The 22,585-nt window shown below is 39.5% G+C and overlaps 1 protein-coding gene across 5 annotated transcripts; it reads left to right on the top strand.

Moving 5' to 3' along the window:
* The first annotated feature begins 155 nt into the window (after nt 1-155).
* Nucleotides 156-20,306, top strand: CHURC1 (churchill domain containing 1). Of its 5 annotated transcripts, XR_003795765.1 has the most exons (6): nt 156-275; nt 10,213-10,348; nt 11,905-11,978; nt 14,974-15,142; nt 15,549-15,629; nt 17,768-17,886. XR_003795765.1 is itself a non-coding variant. In XM_029236579.1 (4 exons), exons 1-4 carry the CDS (start codon nt 156-158, stop codon nt 17,858-17,860), a joined length of 420 nt encoding a protein of 139 aa, XP_029092412.1. In that variant the 3' UTR covers nt 17,861-20,306. The 5 variants fall into 5 exon arrangements, 2 of the variants coding, with proteins under 2 accessions (XP_029092412.1, XP_029092411.1); XR_003795764.1 differs by lacking the exon at nt 15,549-15,629 and having other exon boundaries at nt 17,768-18,196; XR_003795766.1 differs by lacking the exon at nt 14,974-15,142.
* Nucleotides 20,307-22,585: the final 2,279 nt, after the last annotated feature.

Here is a 22,585-nt window from a genome sequence, read left to right on the forward strand (position 1 = left end):
TCCCTTCCTCTCTCTCGGAAGGTTTCTAAAGTCCTACCCTTTGCCGTCGGTTGTTGTCTGGGAGACCAGACCCAGCCTTAACAATAGTTGCTAAGGGGCGGAGACTTGGAATTAGCTCCTAAGACCCAACACTCCAGGGTGAGTACTCTGGGCGCATGCGGCGACTTTCTCTGAGCTCTCGCGAGGTTTCCTCTTCCCGGAAGCAGCGGAGGAACTTCTCCGATAACTGCGTCGCGATGTGTGGGGGCTGTGTGGAGAAGGAATATCCCAACCGGGTGAGCGAGTGGGCGCCGAGAAATTCCCTCTCCTTTGGCCCATGGCCGCCCCTGAGGCTTCTCATATCCCCGGCCGGCCTTCATGGGAGGCTGGGCGCGGGGCGGACTCAGCCGCTCCGCCCCATCCAGTGACGCGGCAGCTGTATGTAGGCAGTTGTCAGCGGGGATGGCCTGCAGCCGTCGGTTCCTGCTGATCCCCGCTCTGGCGACTGATAGCAGCCGTCACCCCATTTCTCTTGAGCTCCAAGGGGAAAACAGATGAAACCCTACCACCACCAGCAACCCAGTCGACAACAGAGGGACACCCCCATCTCTACCCTGGTCTCATCCTCAAGCTTCATTTGATAACGTTCAGTGCTCTTCCTGAATTCTAGCGCTGGAAGGGACCTCTTAGGTCATCTATTCTAACCCAATTTTGCAGATGAAACTAATGCCTAGAGAGGGGAAATCACTTGGCGAAGTGCACATTCTAGTTTGTGTGAGAGCCAAGACTAGAACTCAGGTTTCCAGGCTGTTACTTTCTTTTAAATCTCTGTTCCTTTCAAGCTCAGGAGATTGAGAAGTTTGTTTACTCTCATTCATTCAAGATATACTTACTGAACGTTTGTATGCGTGTAACTAGATTACTTTGCCAGGCCAGAAAGGGATACCCAAGAAGAAATAAAAGGCAGCTTCCGTGCTGCCAAAGAGCTTACATTTTACGGGAGCACGTGATTAACAAAAAATGACTAGTACGGTCCATAAATGCTATTCCTGTTTAGAGAACGGGGAGAGCAATAGAGGATAGAGCTGTTCTCCCAACAGAAAGGTGGACTTCAGTTGGGACTTGAAGGATAGGTGTGACTAGGGTAGAAAAGGAAAGGAGGAGCTGAGGCTGGGGGAAAATAACAAGAACAAGGATTCTCATATTGGTTGGGAGGTAGAAAATCTTTGTAGTTGGTCCTGTCTCTTAATATTTTGAATAATACTTAGTCTTTTGGGAAGGTTTTATAACAACATGAGCACTCACATGGTACAACCTCTTTGAAAAAGGTCTAGCATTATCAGAAAAAAGAAAAAAAGTTAAAGATAATGCCTGCTGAATGACCCAGCAGTTCCCATTTTAGACAGATAAATGCATGTGCCTAGTGTGTTCCTGGAGACTGGTATAAGAATGTTCATAACAGCATTGTTTGTGGTAGTAGACTGGAAAAATGTGATATAGCCATAGAATGGAACACCATGAGTAAATGAGTAATGAAAGTGAATGGAGCAGTGGCGCTCAACTGGGAGTGGTTTTGCCTCCCAAGGGACATTTGACAATATCTGGAGGCATTGTTGGTTGTCACACTGGGGTACTACTGATATTTAATAGGTAGAGGCATTATGCTGTACCTTTATGTTTCACACTTCTGTGTTGTGTTCTTTTTCATACTTTTTTTTTAAGTTTAAAAAGAGATTTTTGTGAATCCAGTAACAAAAACTGCAAATTATAGGCACCATGAGGGAGATGTTTGCCGTGGATAGTGTTAAAGATATTAGGTTGGGGAATTCCCTGGCTCCATGCTTCCACTGCTGGGGGAACAGGTTTGATCCCAGGTCGGAGAACTAGGATCCCACATGCTGCAGTGTGGCAAAAAAAAAAAAAAAAAAAAAAAATGGATGTTAGGTTGGATTTTTAAGAGTTGAGCTAATCAAAAGACAAAAATTATATTGAGAAGTTTAGGCATTGGGCAACTATACAAAAAAATTGAATAGGGAAATGATTCTGAAATCTGCTATTTAGGAAAGTGAATCTTATGGTTGTATGTTGAGATGATGGGATGGGGGAAGATGTAAAAGGACAGCCCTACAGAGCATTTGGGGAACCAAATAGCAACAGTAGTATAGGCATGAGATGATGAAGACCTCATTTATTGATTGATTGATTGCTGCGTTGGGTTTTTGTTGCTCCGCAGGGGCTTTATCTAGTTGCGTCTTACGTCGAGCGGGGACTACTCTTCTTTGCGGTGTGCGGGCTTCTCATTAGGGTGGCTTGTGTTGCGGAGCAGGGGCTCTAGGAGCGTGGGCTTCAGTAGTTGCAGCACGCGGGCTCAGTAGCTGTGGCTCAAGGGCTCTAGAGCGCAGGCTCAGTAGTTGTGGCATATGGAATCTTCCCGGACCAGGGCTTGAACCCGTGTCCCTTGCATTGGCAGGCAGATTCTTAACCACTGCACCACTAGGGAAGTACAAGTCCTCATTTCAAAGAAAGAATTAACAGGATTCAACCAATTTAATGTAGGAAGGAAGAAAAGAAGAGCTGACGATGATCTAAGGGTTTACAATCTAGGCAGCTGGGAAATTTGGAAGTATTACAGAAATTGGAGCCATCTGGGAGGGAGGGAGAACCAAAATTGGGGGAGCAAATGATCAGATTTTTTTTTATCATGTTTCATCCGAGGTTGAGAATGTAACATCCCAGGAGTCAAGTGAAAATATAGGATGGCAGTTTGGGTAAGAGCTTCAAACAGATGAATCAGCCAAATAAAGGAGTCAAAATAGAAATAATTTGTTCTCTTAGGAAAAGAATGTACAGAATCAACCAGAATCAAGAACTGAGCTTCAGGGAATAAATTAATTTAGGAAGTGAAAATAAAAGTATAGGAAGAAGAGTAGAGAAAAGCACTGAGGTGACTGGAAAACCGGGAAAGTACCTGCAGCAGTTTTCTCTGATTTTATTCTGTTCTCAAAGAAATAAAGGGCTGTCATGAGGAAGAATTGAGCTTTTCTTTGAAATTTCAGAAGGCAGATTTAGAAATAATTAGTGGGTGGATGTTAGGGGGTTGTAGGCTTTGAATCAGAATAAAGAATTTTCTAACAGTTTTTTTTTTTTTTTAATAGAATGGGTAACCTTAGAGGAATTGAACTCTCTTCCTGTTGTTCCGTAGAGACTAAATGACTACTTGAAATCTCAAGGATCCTTCCAACTCTGGGATTTTTTTAAGTCATGAGATATTTTTAAGGGCGGTAAGAGCAGAAGCCACTCTGCTTAAGCCTAGCAAAGGAAAAGGTACTCAGGTGGTGGTAGTATAGTCCACTCATTCAGAAAGTTTGGCAGAGGAAAATAATGGATTAGCATGTTGGGTAGGTCTAAATGCAGAATGAGGAGGTAATAAATGTTTGATTATTTATCTTTGGTTTCATAAAATTTCTGGAGTTTTGTGGTGGATGTTTTCCACAGGCTAGAAAATTTCTAACAGAGCTCTGGCCCACTTGCTTGTAAAATTACGCCAAGAACTTGAACTCAAGCATGAATCAGATTGAAAATGAACCATACTAATTTTCTGAACTCAAATTTTTTTACTCAACTGTGAACCAAACTTTTTTTTCATTCATAAAAGCATTTAGCAAACCAGTTGGAACTAGAACTCTACTGCGTTTTCTAAAATAACTGATCAGGCCCAAAATGGTATTAAAACATTTCCACATCAAACTGGAAAGGAAACCTATATTTCATATAGTTCAAGTTTCAGCTTTAAAATTATTAGTAATTCAGCAGCAATACAGAAATATAACTTAAATTTAGGTTAATCAGAAGGACGTAACCAGTGTAAATTAGTTATGTTTAAATTAGAAATTATGTTTTATATACCTCACTTAAAATTAAACTACAAAAGTTCACGTACTCAAATTGTTGCTTAGCATTAAGCCATATTTAATTAAATGCTGAGTCTGATATATAATTGGTAAAACAATTGTATGGAAATGGATGCTTTAAAATGATGCATTTTAAAATGCCTTTATTAAAAGAAAAAATCTGGAATCAATAACCTAACTTTCCACTTTAAGTCAGTGAAAAAAACAAGAGCAGAGTAAACCCAAAGCGTGCAGAAGAAAGGAAATAATAAAGACTAGAGTAGAAATTATGAAATAGGAAATAGAAAAACAATAGAGAAAATTAGCAAAACTAGAATTTGGTTCTTTAAAAACTGTATTTTCTATTTTCAATTTTAAGTACTCCCTGACAAAACGTATGCACTGTTAAGTTATACCATCTGAAATAATAGTTTTTTGGAAGAAGCAAATTGGCCCAATCATTGTCAGTATAGTTGTGGATTTCTCAAATTTGTATGAGTTTATCATAATATACTTTCATACTAATTATCATCATAGTATTCAACCATTTCTTCTTTTTTTAAAATAAATTTATTTAGTTATTTATTTATTTTTGGCTGCATTGGATCCTCGTTGCTGTGCGCGGGCTTTCTCTAGTTGCAGCGAGCGGGGGCTACTCTTCGTTGCGGTACGCGGCTTCTCATTGCGGTGACTTCTCGTTGTGGAGAACGGGCTCTAGGCACGCAGGCTTCAGTAGTTGTGGCACGCGGGCTTAGTTGCTCCGCGGCATGTGGGATCTTCCCAGACCAGGGTTTGAACCCGTGTCCCCTGCATTGGCAGGCGGATTCTTAACCACTGAACTACCAGGGAAGTCCCTCAACCATTTCTTCTTGCACATTTGTATACCTTTATAGATCCTCAACCAGGATTTAGCTGAATCACATTTTCTAAGGATATTTAATGTTTGTCTTTTTTCCTGTCTTCTCGAAACTGTTATAGTTTACTGTTATTACTGTGGAATTGATTTAGATTTTTTTCTTCTTTTCCCTCCCATTGTGAGAGCCTCAAAAGCTTCTCTGAATATTGTATGCTTTAATTTACTTTCCCAAATTTGGACATTAATAATCTTGTTTCATCTAATAAAAGAATCATGCCTCACTGATGAAGGTTATCCTCACGTTCAAATGACCAAGTCCCTTAGAGAAAGCCCCATCAGTTTCTTATTTACTGTACTTGCATTTGCCATTTCAAGAATTTATTTCCCTACCTCACAACTGATACATAGATCCCTTTTCTCTTCCCTCAGTGTTGAAAGTTTACATTCTGCTGCTTATATAGTCAGATTACAGAGGTTAGACCATATTGTATAAGGTGCCTGTGTTTATGTGTGCAGTTCTGTTCAGAGTTCTGTTTATTTGAAAATGGTATTTAGATCTTTATTCTTTTAAGACTTTTTAAAAAATTACTTAATATCTTGGAGTCTTTGGCAGTCAGCTTTTATAGATTCAAGGCAGTCCCAGTTCAAACCCCAGCAGGAGGGGCTTCCCTAGTTGCGCAGTGGTTAAGAATCCGCCTGCCAATGCAGGCGACACGGGTTCAAGCCCTGGTCCGGGGAGATCCCACGTGCCGCAGAGCAACTAAGCCCATGCGCCACAACTACTGAGCCTGTGCTCTAGAGCCTGTGAGCCACAACTGCTGAGCCTGCGTGTCACAGCTACTGAAGCCTGCGCGCCTAGAGCTCGTGCTCTGCAACAAGAGAAGCCACCGTAACGAAGAGTAGCCCATGCACCACAACGAAGAGCCCACGCGCAGCAACGAAGACCCAGTGCAGCCAAAAATAGACAAATAAATAAATTACAAAAAAAACAAAAAACAAACCCAGCAGGCTTTTTTGTAAAAGTTATAAGCTGATTCTAAAATTTATATGGAAATGAAAAGAACCTAGACTAGCCAAATTATAGGACGTAAACTACCTAATTTAAAAACTTACTATAAAGCTACAATAATCAAAAGAGTGTGAGATTAGTGCAAAAGATAGACATATAAATCAAGGGAAGAGAATAGTCAAAAGTAGACCCACATATATAGGATGATTTGAGTTTTCCACGGAGTTGCCAATGTAATGCAATGGGGAAAGGATAGTCTTTTCAACAAATGTTGATGGAACAACTGGATATTCATATAGAAATAAATGAAACTTGATCCTTACCTCAGACCATATATAAAAGTTATTTCAAAATGGATCATAAACCTAAACCTACCAGATAAAACTATAAAATTTCTAGAAGAAAACAAAGGAGAAAATCTTTGCAATCTTGGGGTAGGCAAGATGTTTTAGAAGACAAGCACAAACAATGAAAGAAATTTAATAAACTGGACTTCATAAAAATCAAAACTGTTTGTTCTTCAAGAGACACCATTTAAAAAATGGCAAACCAGGGCTTCCCTGGTGGCACAGTGGTTGGGAGTCCGCCTGCCGGTGCAGGGCACATGGGTTCGAGTCCTCGTCTGGGAAGATCCCACATACCGCAGAACAGTTAAGCCTGTGCGCCATATTTGTAATACCTATATCTGACAAAGAGTTTGTATCTAAGATACATGAAGAACTTTTATAACTCAATAAGAGGATAAACAATTTAACTTTTCAAAAAATGGGCAAAAGACTTGAATAGATATTTCACAAAATAAGATATATTAATAAGCACCATGAAAAGATGCTCAACATCACTAGTCATCAGGGAAATATAAATTAAAACTACAATGAGACACCACTTTACATCATTAGAATGGCTAAAATAAAAAAGACATAATACCTAGTGTTGATGAGAATGTGGGAAATCTGGAACTCACACATTGCTGGTGGGAATAGAAAATGGAAACTAATTGGCAGTTTCTTATAAAGTTTATATATATACCATATTTTTACTGTATGACTCAGCAATTCCACTTCTAGATATTTACTCAAGAGAAAGGCATATGTCTACACAAGACTTATACATGAATCTTCATAGCTACTTTATTCATAACAACCAAAAACTGGGAAGAACCCAAATGTCTATCAACAGATCGATCCATGCAATGGGATACCACTTGGCATTAAAAAAGCAATGAACTACCAATACGTACAACAACATAGATAATTAACGTGGACATCATTTTAGGCAAAAGAAGCTGGCTGTAAAAGAATATACTTTATGATTCTATTTATGTAAAACTTTAGAACAGGCAAAACTAATCTCTGGAGATAGAAATCAGGTCAGTGGGTGCCTGAGGTGAGATAGGGGTTGGAGATAGACTGCAAAGCAGGAAGGACTTCCTGGGAAGACAGAAATTTTTGTATCTTGATTGGGGTAGTGATTACATTGGTATATACATCTGTTAAAATTCTTTCATGTATACCCTTACAATGTGTGGATTTTATTGTGTGTAAATTATACCTCAGTAAAGTTTATTTTTAAAAAAAATCAAAGCACTTGTTCTTAATAGCTGGAAATTTATACTTTAATCCCAAGGCTTTTTTTCCCTTTTAGTAGTTATGTTGATGTGCCTATGTTTTAGTATCTCCAAACTGCAAAGTTAGTTTGATTTCCCCCCACCAGAGTTAACCTCTTAATACATAGCACTACGAAGGCACTTAGTTAATGGTGGTGCTGGGAATCCAGGAAGGCTCCACTGTGGCATTGGTTAAGATGGGTTTTAAATCCCTCATACTTCATAAGCTCCTTGAAGGTAGAAACGTCTGTGACTCATCCTGCAGTCCTCGGAATCCTCCACCATGCTTTGCACAGTATCAGGCACATAGCTGCATTGGAGAAATGCATTAGTTTGAATGGTTTAGTCACATTAACTATTAAAAATACCTCAGTTTTTTTGTTAGTCAGAAATGAGGTTGAACTACTATCAAAAAAAAAAAAAAAATAGGGGCTTCCCTGGTGGCGCAGTGGTTGAGGGTCTGCCTGCCGATGCAGGGGACGCGGGTTCGTGCCCCGGTCCAGGAGGATCCCACATGCCGCGGAGCGGCTGGGCCCGTGAGCCATGGCCGCTGGGCCTGCGTGTCCGGAGCCTGTGCTCCGCAACGGGAGAGGCCACAACAGTGAGAGGCCCGCGTACAGCAAAAAAAAAAAAAAAAAAAATTGGTGGAGGACCTAAATCGGCATTTTTCCAAAGAAAGGCATGGCCAACAGGCACATGAAAAGATGCTCAACATCACTAATCATCAGGGAAATGCAGATCGCATCACACCTGTCAGAATGGCTATTATCAAAAAGACAACAAATAATAAGTGTTGGAGGGACTTCCCTGGCTGTCCGGTGGTTAAGACTCCATGCTTCCACTGCAGGGGGCATGGGTTCAATCCCTGGTCTGAGAACTAAGATCCCATATGCCGTGTGGTGCGACCAATAAATTAATTAATTTAATTTAATTAAATGCAAGTCTGGCTGATAGAAGCATGGTGGAAGCCTAGATGTGACCCATGCCACTTAAAAAATAAAGTGTTGGCGAGGACGTGAAGAAAAGGAAACCCCAGTACACTGTTGGTGAGAATGTAAATTGGTACAGCCACTATGGAAAACAGTGTGGAGGGTCCTCAAAAAATTAAAAATACAACTACAATATTATCCAGCAGGTCCACTCCTGGGTGTATATCCGAAGAAAATGAAAACACTAATTCAAAAAGATATATGCACCCCAGTATTCATAGCAGCATCACTTACAATAACCAAGATGTGGAAGCAACCTAAGTGTCCATCACAGATGAATGGATAAAGAAGATGTAGTATATATATACGATATATATTACTCAGCCATAAAAAGGAATGAAATTTTGCCATTTGCGACAACGGGGATGGACCTGGAGAGTACTATGCTTAGCAAAATAAGTCAGAGAAGGACAGATACTGTATGTTTTCACTTATATGTGAAATCTAAAAAATCAAAAAGGGGCTTCCCTGGTGGCCCAGTGGGTGAGACTCCACACTGCCAATGCAGGGGGCCCGGGCTCCATGCCTGGTTGGCGATCCCACATACATGCTGCAACTAAGAGTCCACATGCTGCCGCTAAGAAGCCCACATGCCACAACTAAAGATCCCACATGCCGCAACAAAGATCCTATGTGCCTCAACTAAGACCCGGTGCAACCAAAATAAATATTTAAATAAATATTAAAATAGATAAATAAATTTGTTTATTCAAACGAATGAACAAAACAAAACAGAAACAAACTCACAGATTCGTGGAACAAACTAGTGGTTACCAGAGGGGAGAGGGATGGGAGGACATAAAGGAGATGAAGAGGTACAAACTACTAGGTATAAAATGAATAAGTTACAAGGATGTAATGTACAGCAGAAGGAATATAACCCATATTACATAATAACTTTATATGGAGTGTAATCTACAAAAATATTGAATCAGTATGTTGCATGCCTGAAACTAATTATAATATTTTAAGTCAACTATAATTTTAAAAAAAGAAATAACATTCTGTAATAACCTAAATGGGAAAAGAACTTGAAAAAGAATAGATACATGTATAACTGAATCACTTTGCTGTACACCTGAAACTAACACAACGTTGTTAATCAACTATACGCCAATATAAAATAAAAATTAAAAAATAAAGAAATGAGTAGAACTAGGTAGTTTATGAAGTGACTTTAAGTTCTGAACAATTATTAGTAAGCCTTTAGCAAAGACCTCCCTTGAGCCAGGAGTGTATGTTGTTTACAGTTTCTTAGTGACAAGTAAAACCCTTTCTCTTTTAAATGCCATGGTGTCAATCTGATGAGTTGAGGAATTTACCTTTTCTGCCTGAATCATACATATCCTAGTGACTGACATCTATATAGCTGAGAGTTTATTTCTCTTTGTTTATTTTGTGGTATTTTTAAGGCTTGAAAAAATGCTGTTTCAACAGTCAACTGAGCATCACAGTGGATAAGATCATTTTTATCATTGGCTCAGTGTTTCCATTTTGATTGAATTTTCATTCTAGCTTTATAATATGATACCTCATTTAATAGTGTTGGCTATTAGATTTTTCTGATTTTTCCTTTTCACATGTTGTATTAAGACTTCATTAAGTTGTTTCTAAATATCCATTTGCATTTAGTCCTCTTAAACACAGTTGCAGTCCTAAGCTCTAACACTTCTTCAGTTTTATTTACTATGAATAACACTTCTAGAGGAAAGCTAGTAATTTCAAAAATTACTTGGTGTACACTTCAAGCAAGTAAATTCTGGCCATGTTTTTTGTCTTTAGAGACTGTAAGTCTATTAATCATTTTCACCAAGGATTTTGAAATATAAGAAAATTAAAATCCCCTCAAAAAAGAAAATTAAATTCTGTTTTTCTTATTTTAGGGTAACATCTGCCTGGAGAATGGATCTTTCTTGCTGAACTTTATAGGCTGTGCAGTGTGCAGTAAGCGGGACTTTATGCTGATCACAAACAAATCTTTGAAAGAGGAAGATGGAGAAGAAATAGTTACCTATGATCGTAAGTAGACTTTTTTTCCATCTGAGCCCGTTAGCAGGTATCAGCTTTTGGGAGTTAGGTTGCACAAAGTCTTATGAGGCCTGTTTCACTATCATATTGCAACACAAAATCACTAGTTAGTTTTTTAAGAGGAAAATGTTGGTCACATCTCATTTATGTAGCATCATCAGATATTCCACATAAATGACTTTTGCAGATAACTGAAGCTTATGATTCAGGCACCAATTTTCTTTTGTTTATCTTTAAAGACTGTGTCTTCTGAAACAAGATATAGGGACTTTTTTTTTAACTTAGGGTCTTCCATGTGAATTTTCACTTTCTACTATAATATAATACAGTGATGTGCTCCAACAGCTATTAAAGTGTTCAGGGCTGTTTGCCCTTATACTAAATGGTTCTAGGATGCTGTGGTTTTTTTAGTCTTGTTTCTGCTTTTATAGCTTTTGTCTCTTTTGTTACTGTCAGTTTATAGTTTCTTTCTTTTGCTACTGTAAGTATGAAGTATGCTACCTTCATATGCTATTCCTTATCCTTGATACTAGGAAATCAAATAACTATAATAAAAATAAATAAGTTCTGAGGTTGGCACTAAGAATCTCTACAAGTAAATTAAGTATATGTGCACTTTCGTGCCCAGATTTTATGGCAACTATTTAAATTGTTCACATTTGCTTTTTGCTTGTCTCCTGATTTTTTGGTATGTTCTGACTATATGAGGATTAAATGTGCAAATAATGATATTTTGAAAGAAAGGTGCGAAAGACACTAAGCCTTTAGAATAGAGTCAGACTATGGAAAAATGTTCTAAATTAGAAGAATCTTTTTCTTTCCTGTATCATGTACCCCTTTAAACTCTATTTTTTTCCAGGTAATAGAGGATAGTGATCAAAAGCAAGGGCCCTGGAGCAAGAAAGCTTGGGTTTGAATTCTGATTCCAACACTTCGTAGCTCAGCTGTGGTCTTCCTAGTTCTTATCCATAGTGTGCCTTTGTTTCCTTATCCCTACAAACATGATAACAGTAGTATCTACCTCATTGGGTTTCTGAGAACATTAAGTGAATAAACAGTTACAAAGTATTTAAAACAGTATCTGGCACACATTAAGCACCAATGTATCATAGTTATTATTACTGTATTGTTTTTACTAGAGCCTTTTGTTACTGCTAAATTCAGTTTAACATCTAGTGTTAGCTTTTTGTTTATGATTGGTTAGTAGCACAATTTCTATCATTCCTGAGAAAAAAAGCTCCTACATAGTTAGAAAGGTCCAGCTAGTTTCAAAAACACACTTACATATCTGTTAATTGATTACCTTAGAGAGCTTTCAATAGGAATGAATATATGCACATTAAGTCTCTGAGTTCAGGCTCTTAATTATATAGTGTTGCTGTGTGACAGAGTCTGGATTTTTTATCAAGGTAGATATTATAATGGGTTTCCTGCTGTGTTAAATATGACAGAGTTAAGATTCTTTCAAAGCAATACTATGCTAAGACTGGAAATTTTACTGTCTTAGGGCACCTTCTAAGACTTAATTAAGTCTTTCTCTGTTTCAGCAGATCTTTGTAGGAATTGTCATCATGTAATAGCCAGGCATGAGTATACGTTCAGTATCATGGATGAATTTCAGGTAAATGTATAAATGTGGGTATGTTATTGCGGGGGGAGGGGAACAATAAGAGTACCCTTGAAAAATCTAGGTATAATCTTCATAAATGAAGTACTAGTGAATCTTAGAGGAGACCATCCCTGTCTTCCACTTGTGTAAGTTGAGAGACACTTCAGATGTGGGTGGATCTGTTCAAACCTGTCTTCACAACAGTCACAAAGCAAAACACATGCCTTACAAATGATATCTCATTTTGCTTGTAAAGAACAGCACATTGTGGCTTCATATGAGGTTACTATTGTGCCTCTTTTTTCTCTACCCAGTTACATGATTGCACAATTCTTGGCTTTAAGTGTTGGCCTGCCCACTGCCACCATACTTGCTGAGCGTGGAAATCATGCTAACGAGATTATCTTTGTTTCTCTTATAGACCTGTAGAGTCAAGCAACTCTGTAGTCTCAATTGCAATAGGATATTTTAATATTATTTGATAAGTAAAATGACAGGATAGGTGTATCATGGTTGGAGGAGAGAAGCTGAACTATATAAGGATAGAGAATAGGGATGTAGTATAAGGATTAGTCCTTATACAATTGTGAGAGCATGTGAAGAATTCTACAGAATTCTACAGGCTGGTGTAGGCCTGAAGTTGCTGAAGATTCATTCACAGGTCTAATGGTCAGGAAGAAAAGCTGGACAGTGAGGGAGAGCCAAGGGCAAACTGGAAAGCATGAGGACACACTTACCTGTATCTGTCCCTCACTGCCTCCGCTTTCAAGCCCTCAGATTGAGTTACTTATTTAGTGTGAACTACATGTTCATCCAGAGGATATAAATGTGAGGTAAGAGTTTTAACAGGCAAGGGAATTTTTTTTTAATCCTTTAAGTTTGGGTGGTACTATATAATTAGGGGGAAAAAAATCTTCTACAGCAGAATCTTATAAAATAGTATAACCACTTTCATTCATTCTTATTTCAGTGTGAAAGAAGGCACTTAGTCACCTGTCAGAATCTGGTCTAATATCTTGTGGTCCATCTTAACAACATCCTGACCACATCTCCCCAGGATCCAAAAATTATGCCTCAAAGATACTTATATGATAGATGTCACTTACGGCAAAATCGAGATGTCAGTGAATGAATAGTGGCCAAATAGGGGAATGAACATGTCGGGGGCTTAAACAAGCAGCTCTGTCCATTCATGGGAGGAAAGGAGTGCTTATAGCTATTTTGCAGCAGTTCCTGAAGCTCCTGTGAGCTTTTTAGAGTCTGTAAGTGGATATTGAGATTGCCTGTTTATACCCTAATTGAGCCATTGTGTGTCACTGCCATGAGACCAAAGTCTAGCTGATTTTCCTTTCTGACTGAGCACAGCCATTTTCAAAGCTCCCCAGAAGTTCCTTTGGGGTAGGAAGAAGCTAAAGGAAGATGGCTATAGTCACAATGCCTATATAGTGTGGAATTCTCTTGGAAAAAACTCTTAAACTAGACTCTCCACCGCCAGTCCTTTCTCTCCCAACATCCACTCCCCCCGTCCCCCATATTCTATATTCTGCCACCAGCATATTTTTCTTAAAATAATGCTTTCAGACTACCTCATTGGCCTTTCTGTAGTTCACCTTCAGCTACAGTATAATATCCAAGCTCCCCATCCCAAGGTTCTTGCTGGGCTGGCCAGCCTCCCTTTCCCTCATTTCTCACTACTCTCCTTTTGCACACTATTCATAGCATTGCCCCAACTTTAGACTCTCTTCCTTCCCTCCTGTAGTAGAGATTTTTATTTCCTCCTCTCTATGGCTACCCCCACTGCATTTCCTCAGGAATCTCATGTTCTCTTCTCTCTTCCTAGCATCCTCTTTTCTCTGTGAGATTTAAAGCATTTTTACATTAAATATATTTAGTTCTTCTTTATTTGTTAGAAATAAATTAAAATCCTTTTGTTTCACTCAGCTGCCTCTTTGATTCATCCTCTGATCATCTCTCCTTTTGCTTCTTTCCTTTGAGTACCTCTTTACCCTATTTCCCTTATTTCCCTGTGCTCCTCCTAACAACCTACAAACTGGTTTTCATTTTCACTTTACTAAAACTGTTCTCTCATAGATTTCCTATAAGGTGGCCAAATCCTGTGACCTTGCCTCAGTTCTTCTCTCTCTTAATATCTCTTCTGGATCTGGTTTTGATAACCATTGTCTTTTTTTTTGAGGTATGCGTGCCTCTCCCATTGCAGAGACAGGCTCCGGACACGCAGGCTCAGCGGCCATGGCTCACAGGCCCAGCCGCTCCGCGGCATGTGGGATCTTCCCGGACCGGGGCACGAACCCGTGTCCCCTGCATCGGCAGGCGGACTCTCAACCACTGCGCCGCCAGGGAAGCCCACCATTGTCTTTTTGAAGCATTTCTTCCCCTGGGGTCCATAGATCTAGACTTTTTTCTTTCTTTTTAAATCATTTTGACTGTTCCTTTGCTTACTCTCTGGTTTCCTCTCCTGTTTCTCCCTAACTGCTTTTCCCCTGAGCTTTGGTCTCTGGTCTAGGAACCTTCTCTGTACTCCCCCAGACATTGAGCACACGCACCCTCAGTGCCTGATGAAACCTATCGGATATCTCCTGGATCTCCTTCTTTAATCCTAATGCCCTCCCTGCCCTCCTTTCTTCCTTAGTTTCTCTTGCTTTTGTCCGTCTCCACTGCCACCCCTCGTATCACAGACCATACTGCTGAAACCTAAATTACTGCAGCAGTCCCCACAGTATAGTCGTGCGTACTGCCCTCAAATTAATCTTCTGGAAACACATCATCCTGTCACTCCTCTGCTACTCCATATGCGATGTGCTTCCTCTATTCCATATCACTGTCTTTATTCGTGCTTTGTCCTTGACTTAACGTGTCCCTTTCACTACCTTCAAGCCAACTAAATCTTACCTCTTTCAAGCTGAACTTAAATTCTATCTCCTTCTTATTCTTAATAGTTCAGCCCATACTGCTTTCTCCCTTTTCTGAGCTCTTCTTGTACCTACAGCAGGCCCCGACTCCTGTGACTGGCCAGCTGGTAACTTCCATCTTAGTCTGATGACCCCAAGAATTCTTCATACTCAGCTGCTGTGACTTACTTTCCTCAGCCCCACCCCATTCCAGCCCCCATCTTATTCCAGCAGCCGTTGAGGTTCAAGATGGGACTCCCACCATCGGTAATATTTTGTTTTGTTTTAAATGTTTTATGGGAAATTTAAACATAATTAAAAGTAGGCAGAGTAGTGTATTAATCTCCAATACCCAGCTTCAGTTTGCTTTATTTGTACCTCACCATTTCCACATCTCCCCACAGGATTACTTTGGAGCAAATCCCAAACATATTACTACTTCTGTAAATATTTCAATATGAATCTCTAAAAGATAAAGATTCTGTTTTTAAACAAATTCATTTTTAACAAAACCATTGTTAAACAAAGTAAGATTTTCTGATGGCAAGAGTAGAGGGGAAATAGAGACATAAGTACAGAGTTTAAACAGAAAATAAATTATAAATGATTACAGGTATCTGGTATTTTTTATATCACCCTAAAATCCATTAAAAGGACTATATATTTGCCTCAGGAAACAAGAGGAAAACTGTGAGACTGCTCCCTGTTCCTCTGTGGACCAGGGAAGGAGAGGACTAAGGGTCAGAACTAGCAGGTAATAATAGAGGGAAAAGGCCCATGGGACCCTCAGCATAAAACAAGGATCTGATCTTGCCCAAGGGTGATTCCACCCACTCCACCTTTCCTTCCAAATCTCTACCCTCAGGCTTTGCCCAGGTGGAGCCTTTGAAGGTCTCTATGAATGACTGGGGGGAATTCTGATTCTCCTAACTTGGTCAGTTTGGGTGAAGGATGTCCTGATCCAACCATATTCCTGGCATCCCAAGTGAGAATGTGTTCCTGGCATCCCAAGTGAGAATTCTAGACATATTTTCCCACAGAAGCACTGCTATATGTGGTTAGATTCTATAGTACTTGTGCAGTATAAATTTAAAAGACTTCCTGGATTTCTCTGGGAACCTAACTGCCATGTGCAACGTTACCTCTGTGGGAAACTGCTTCTGAATTCCAAATAATTGACCTGCAATGGAATTTGGATTCCAGACTGCCTGTAAATTAAAGATTACAGCTGTAATCAGCCTTACTGATGTAACAGCCTTTCCAGATTATACCATGTGTTAGGTTCTTCCTTTCTCCCAAGTTAGACTGTAAGTTTTGCAAGGTCAGACTTTGTCCTTGCCTTCTCTCATGTCTACCGGTGCACCTGGCACATTGCAGAGCCTTTAGGCACTTAATAAAAACTTGTCAATGGATAGATTGGTTGAAAACTCAAATAGTTGTCTAGCTTCACACATTTTCCCATTTTGACTTTATTACTTTTTTCTTCATTTCCAGTGAGAGGGTGACATCCTACTAGTAATGTCTGGTAGGTGAAAGTAGGATTTGAAAGCAGTAAAACCTTGGAGAGAGTAGATTTTAATTTTGTTTTTGATTCATGAGACTCATATTTGTTTGCTGAGCTATAGCCTGTGTTTCTACTGTTTGTGTAGAATAGACTTTAAAATTAAATGTGGTCTTTAGGGCTTCCCTGGTGGCGCAGTGGTTGAGAGTCCGCCTGCCGATGCAGGGGACGTGGGTTCGTGCCCTGGTCCTGGAGGATCCCGCGTGCCGCGGAGCGGCTGGGCCCGTGGGCCGTGGCCGCTGGGCCTGCGTCTGGAGCCTGTGCTCCGCGGCGGGAGGGGCCACAACAGTGAGAGGCCTGTGTACCGCCAAAAATAAAAAATAAAAAAAAATTAAATGTGGTCTTTAAGAAACAGTCTTTCCACTACTACAACTAGGTCTCCCTGCTGAACTCTCTAGTAGGAAATAGAAAGGCAGTTGCCTGGTTCTGAGTCTTTGTACTGTAGTCACTGTTTATCTCCGTGACCCTCTCTCTAGTGAGAGACCCATGAAACACAAACTGCCTTGACTGATCAATTTCCAGGCAGCCAACAATCTCAAAGTCAGATGTGGAAATACTAATAGATTTAGTATAGATGCTTGTTTTCCTAAAGAAGATAAAAAGCTTTAGAGTAAAAGTTTTGAAAGAAATATGTTTCTGTAGTTTATGACCATATTAAATATTCTAGAAAGGAACAGCTATAAGAACAGGACTTTGCCCTAAGGATTTTTGCCTAAAACAAAATAACTTCTGTCACCAGTCTGGACATTTGTTAAACCCAAGAAACAAAAAACTCCTTAAATAGATCAAATTCTAGACAACTAGCTATCTAAATATGAGACATGACATACTAATGGATTTAACATAATTGTTTATTTTTTCTGGGGTAGATAAAAATAGCTCTTTGGGTTTGGAAATTTTTTTCCTTTTTTGTTGTTTTAAAACTCATTTCTGTTGCTTATTAGTGTTGAATATTCTAGAAAGGAACGGCTCTAAGAACAGGAATTTGTCCTCAGGGGCCCACACTCAAATTGCTTCATTACTTTAAATAGCAGCACTAAGTAAGCCCAGTATGTGTGTTTTCTAAGTCCAGGAAATAGCCATGCATTTCCAAGGTGACATTCTTGTATACATAGTAAATAGAGCGTCAGCATGTATTCAATTTATATAAACAGAAGGCTCTGGGATACACAGACTAAACCTAAGACATTGCTTATAGGTGTTGAAGAAATTGATCTAATGTACAGACACCATATCCATGACAATTTACAGAGAACGGTTTTACCAGAGAAAGTTACGAAGCATCTTTCTCCCAGTTGCTCAAGGTAATTGTGCACTTTATCTTGTTCTAGGAGTATACCATGCTGTGTCTGTTATGTGGTAAAGCTGAAGATACAATCAGTATTCTCCCTGACGACCCCCGACAAATGACTCTGTTATTCTAAGGATCCTTCTGCAGCTCTGTAATCACAATGTTGTGTTGGTTTACAATACAGCAAGCCTGATGGTTTGTCTAACTTAGTTTATAATGGAAATTATTTGCATATTATTTTTTTCTGCTTAGGCTTACCTATTCTCTGAAAGAAAAAGTGGGACTTCCCTGGCGGTCCAGTGGTCAGGACTCGGCACTTTCACTGCCATGGCCCGGGTTCAATCCCTGGTCTGGAAACTAAGATCTCATAAATCAAGTTGCACGGCCAAAAAAAAAAAAAGTTAGAAAGAAAAAGTAATTTAGGGGATTGCTGTTCTCTAGAGCTGAGCTTTTCTGCTAAAGTTCCCAGTGCACATCAGTGCAGCCAGAATGAAGCATCTTTGTTAGCAGCTATGTGGCTGAAAAATAACTAGGATGGAAAGCACATCTAGTGCCCAGATCTTGGTTCCAATAAAAGGAATTAGGACTCCTTGGGGAAATGACTGAGTCTAGGACTGGGGCAGTAAATACACAGGATGAGCTTGGAGCATCTTGAGCCACAAAAAAGCGAAGTGCTGAAATGAAAAATCACAATGATTGGGAGTATGTCAAAGGGACAGAAGAGCCAGCTGAAGGAGCTCCCAGAGACGAAAGTTGGAACAGTTTGAGCAACAAAATAAAGTAGTATTGGATTATAAACCAAACTATAAATATTCATGAGTCCATACTGTTATAAATGAATGACTGAATAAATAAATACATATATTGGAGAGAATAGACAAATCCCCCACGCAGAAAAATTTCAAGTAATGTATGTAGATACTCCTCACTCCTTAAGTATGGGTTTGCATAGTGACTTCCTTCCAAAGAGTATAGTATGGAAAGGGGGAAAAGTGACTTTAACTTTTACTTCACTGAGAAGCCTGACAAACACTAGCCTGGTGATCAAGATTATCATCATTGATGATGAGCCACGTTGATAGCATTACTCTTGATATGATGTGATGAGAATGACACTTTGCCTTTGTGGTCTTCCTCCCCAAAACCCGTAACCCCAGTCTAATCATGAGAAAAACTTCAGACAAATCCCATTTGAGAGAGGAATCCCAATTGAGGAAAATACCTGACCAGTACTCCTCAAAACTGTCAAGGTCATCAAAGACAAGGAAGTCTGAGGAACTCTCACAGCAAAAAAAGGGCATGACTATTAAGTGTAATGTGGTATCCCGGATGAGATCCTGCACCAGAAAAAGAACATTTGGTGAAACTAGGGAAATCTGAATAAAGTGTGGACTTTATTTAATATAAATAGAATGGTTTCAATTACTCCAAAGGGATCTTAGAATATCTTACCTTGCATAGTTGAAAGAATCCTGGCTTGGGTGTCATAAAACCTGGCATTTAGGCCTCTGCCATTTGGTAGCAGTATAACCATTAAGTAAAGTGTCATTCTGGACTTTATTGTCCCCTTTCTATAAAATTGGACTAGTATAAATTGATGTTATACTTCCTTCACAGTATTGTTAGAAGATCCAAATGAATAATGAATATAAAATGCTTTGGAGGGCATATAAAGTTCTAGACAAAATGAGATGGTTTCAGTTCTTCTCATTATGAAATCAAAACTTAAGGGTCAGGCATTAAAACAGAATTTTTTCCTATTCATATCTCAGACATTCTGAACTGAGTGAGCAAAGTTGTTGACATCAGGGAAAAACTTTGTTTTGTAACAGGAATAATGATAACAGCTGAGGTTTATTGAGTACTTACTATGTGCCAAGGCCTTTTTAAGCAGTTGTTTAATCCTCATGAACAATTCCATGAGGGTAGGTACTATTGTCATCCCAGTTTTAGAGCCAGAGAAACTGAGGCACAAAAAAGTAACTTAGTCCAGGTTACATAGTTAGTACAGTGATGCCCTCAGTAATAGTGTTCAGTACACGTGAAGTATCAGAGTCTAGCAAGGTTAGGAAGAGGTTGAGGATATCAATGACTGTACTCTGAGGAATCTAGGCATGTCAGACCAAGATTTATTATTCAGAAAAGTTAAGGCAGCTGTTCCTTAAGGATCAGTTGTTTTATTCCTGGAAAATGCTTTCCACTTTCTGCAAATCTATATCTGACCTGCTGAGGAAATCGTTTGGTGAAATGAATCCAGAAAGCAGAGAAAGTGTTTCGTTACCTTAAATAGCAGCACTAAGCCCATTATAGCTTCTGAATTGTCCCTTCATGGAGTTTGCTAATGCTTCCAACTTAGTCATTTGGAGCTCAAGAGTATGATTTTATATGCCCCTCCTGATATCCTCATCTCTTGCAGAATGTGTAATTATCTGGTTTAGACAATATATTACAAAAATTTTTAACATAAGATCCTATCCATATATTTCATTATTATTAAACCAGCATTGTACTGTGTTTTGCGATACTTTATCATCTTCTAGAATTGTTTTATGGATCTAATAGAATAAAGACCTCTTGAACTCAGTTCTACTGCATCTGTATTTCTCTGTTTAAGTAAAGGGGAACCAGGCAAAGGCATTGGTCTTCTTTGCTTCCCTTTCTGAGATACAAGAAGAAGAAGAAATCACCTGTAGGTGTAGTGGGGAACGTGAACTTGTCCTAGCACCTCATTCTTTCTCTACCTGCTCCATGATGTACAGGTCTGGGGTCGACCTGGTTAGGCTCTTGGAGTTCAAAGCTCAGCCTGTTTGCTGTTGTGTTGTTTTAGCTAGCTCTGTCTTCCTCAAATGATCTTGGGTTCTCCCAGTAGTAATTAATTGACATATGATATAGTCTAGGAAGAGCCAGATATGGTTTGTTACTTGTAAGTCATCAGTAATAAGTATACATTCACTGTTCTTTATTTCAGTGTAACAAGAATCCTTTCGGTTTCATTCTTCTGTTTCCTGAGAAAAGCTAACTTACTTGACTGAATTTGAGGCTCTTAGTTTTAAAATGTATGTTTCTTGACTGTAGTACAAGTCTCTATTTGAGATATGCTATGGTTGGGTAGAAAGGAAATCAAGAGACCTGGGTCTGAAATTAGCTTTGCCACCTGCTCATGGTGGGACATTGGGCAAGTCATTCTGTCAGTACCTTGGTTTCTTCAGTGGAAAAATAGACATAATCATGCCTCCTTTACGGAGTTTTAAAATCAAATGATATAATGTAAGTGAAAGTGTCATTAGGTCATACATTGCTGTGGACAGGCAGCTCAGCAGTCTTAATGCAGAAACTCTGAGACAGAAGGAAGAACTATTGTGTTGTGGTTAATAGTAGAAGCTTTGGAGTCAGACTGACCTGGGTTTAACTTTCAACTCTGCCCCTCACTAGCCCTTTGTCCTTGAAAAGTGTCTTGCTCAGTTACCTTCTCTTTAAATAGAGATGAAAATTCCTCAGGGTCAGTATGAGGATTAAATAACCTAGCATATAGAAAGTACTTAGTGCAGTGTGGGAGTATAGTGTATGGTAATTTGGATGATGGTTGTGATGGTGATTATAAGAAATCACCAATAAGGGTTTGGCTCAGTGTTCCTTAAACTAAGGAGATGCAACGGTGGGAACATAGTCATGGAAATGATCATCAGTTTCAGTCTATGTATCTCGGCCCCTAAATCACTTATTCCAAGCCATATTTTTTGTAAGAGCCCTCAGAGGAAAGATTCCCTCTGTCCCTCCTCTAAATCGAGTAGCATTATCTCAGCACTTCTGGGACAGCTTGTTTATGGGATTTCTCCTTACTTCCTGAATGCCCCTAGGGAAATTTGATTAAAAGATTATGTTTATCTAGGAAAGTGGGTGATTATATTAAGCTTTGCCGTGTCTGTTTATGACCATAAGCTGATACTTCTGAGGATGTAAAGGGGACCAACAAGAAGAGGAATAAAGAAAAGGAAACAATTTCTCATTTCTGAAGCAAACAGCATTTCCCTGACCAAGTGAGGAGCCCTCTTCCTAGCATTAAGGCCCTTTCTGACTCTCTCTACAGAATCACTTATACTGTAATTCCCATTCCTTTGGGAGTCTCTAAATAATTCTCTCAACTTGAGCCTCCTGGGGAAGACCCAACACATTGTTCTGGCATATCAGGCCCTAAGTTGCCTGTGCCATAATACCAGCATCCAGGATAGCGGACGCTGCTGTTAGACATCGTAACAGGCAATAGCACTGTAAAGATGATGAACAAATCATGCTAGCATCCCACATGAATTCTGATTTTATTTCTTCAGGGAAGCAGTTTGTCTCTGCAGTTACTGCTCTAAAATCAATGCTTGGTCCTGCCCACAAACCCATACCCCAGCTCTTGGCTCTGACAGTAGGAATCTTGAAGGGCTTGAGTTCTCAAGAGTCAAATTAAGGATGGCCTTAATTTAGCAGAAAGTCTGCAGAAGGATGCCAGGGGATTCCCACTATACCACTCAGGTTACCGTTTTGAAATAAGGCACCATTGATGACATAGCTTTAGTAGAAGGTCAGACGGTAGGGACCCTTAACCTCTATTCCACATTTACTTCTCAAATGATGCAAGTGCTTGGGAAATAGTTACAGGGAACATCCCTCAGCATTTTCCCCTCAGCATTGGGGTTCTCAAGCTGTGTGTCCAGTTTGGAGAACTGTCCCTTCAGGGCTTCAGTGAAGAGAAGTAAAATATTCCATCTAGTGATCAAAGAAAGAAGGGCAAAATGAGAAGTTTCCAAGAAGAGGTTTGTGGGACAAAATGAGAGGGCAGTGGCCTGTCAGCTGGTGTCTTTTCTAGAGC

Source organism: Monodon monoceros, unplaced genomic scaffold (assembly GCF_005190385.1).
Source record: "Monodon monoceros isolate NGI ecotype Baffin Bay Population unplaced genomic scaffold, NGI_Narwhal_1 Super_Scaffold_21, whole genome shotgun sequence".
NCBI classification, from domain to species: Eukaryota; Metazoa; Chordata; class Mammalia; order Artiodactyla; family Monodontidae; genus Monodon; species Monodon monoceros.

Excerpts from the sequence above, each read along its gene's own strand:
- CHURC1 (XM_029236578.1), top strand. The coding sequence starts at position 156 with ATGCGGCGACTTTCTCTGAGCTCTCGCGAGGTTTCCTCTTCCCGGAAG. Across the intron at positions 10,349-11,904 it reads AGAAATAGTTACCTATGATC|CAGATCTTTGTAGGAATTGT; the intron begins GTAAGTAGACTT and ends TCTCTGTTTCAG. Across the intron at positions 11,979-17,767 it reads GTATCATGGATGAATTTCAG|GAGTATACCATGCTGTGTCT; the intron begins GTAAATGTATAA and ends ATCTTGTTCTAG.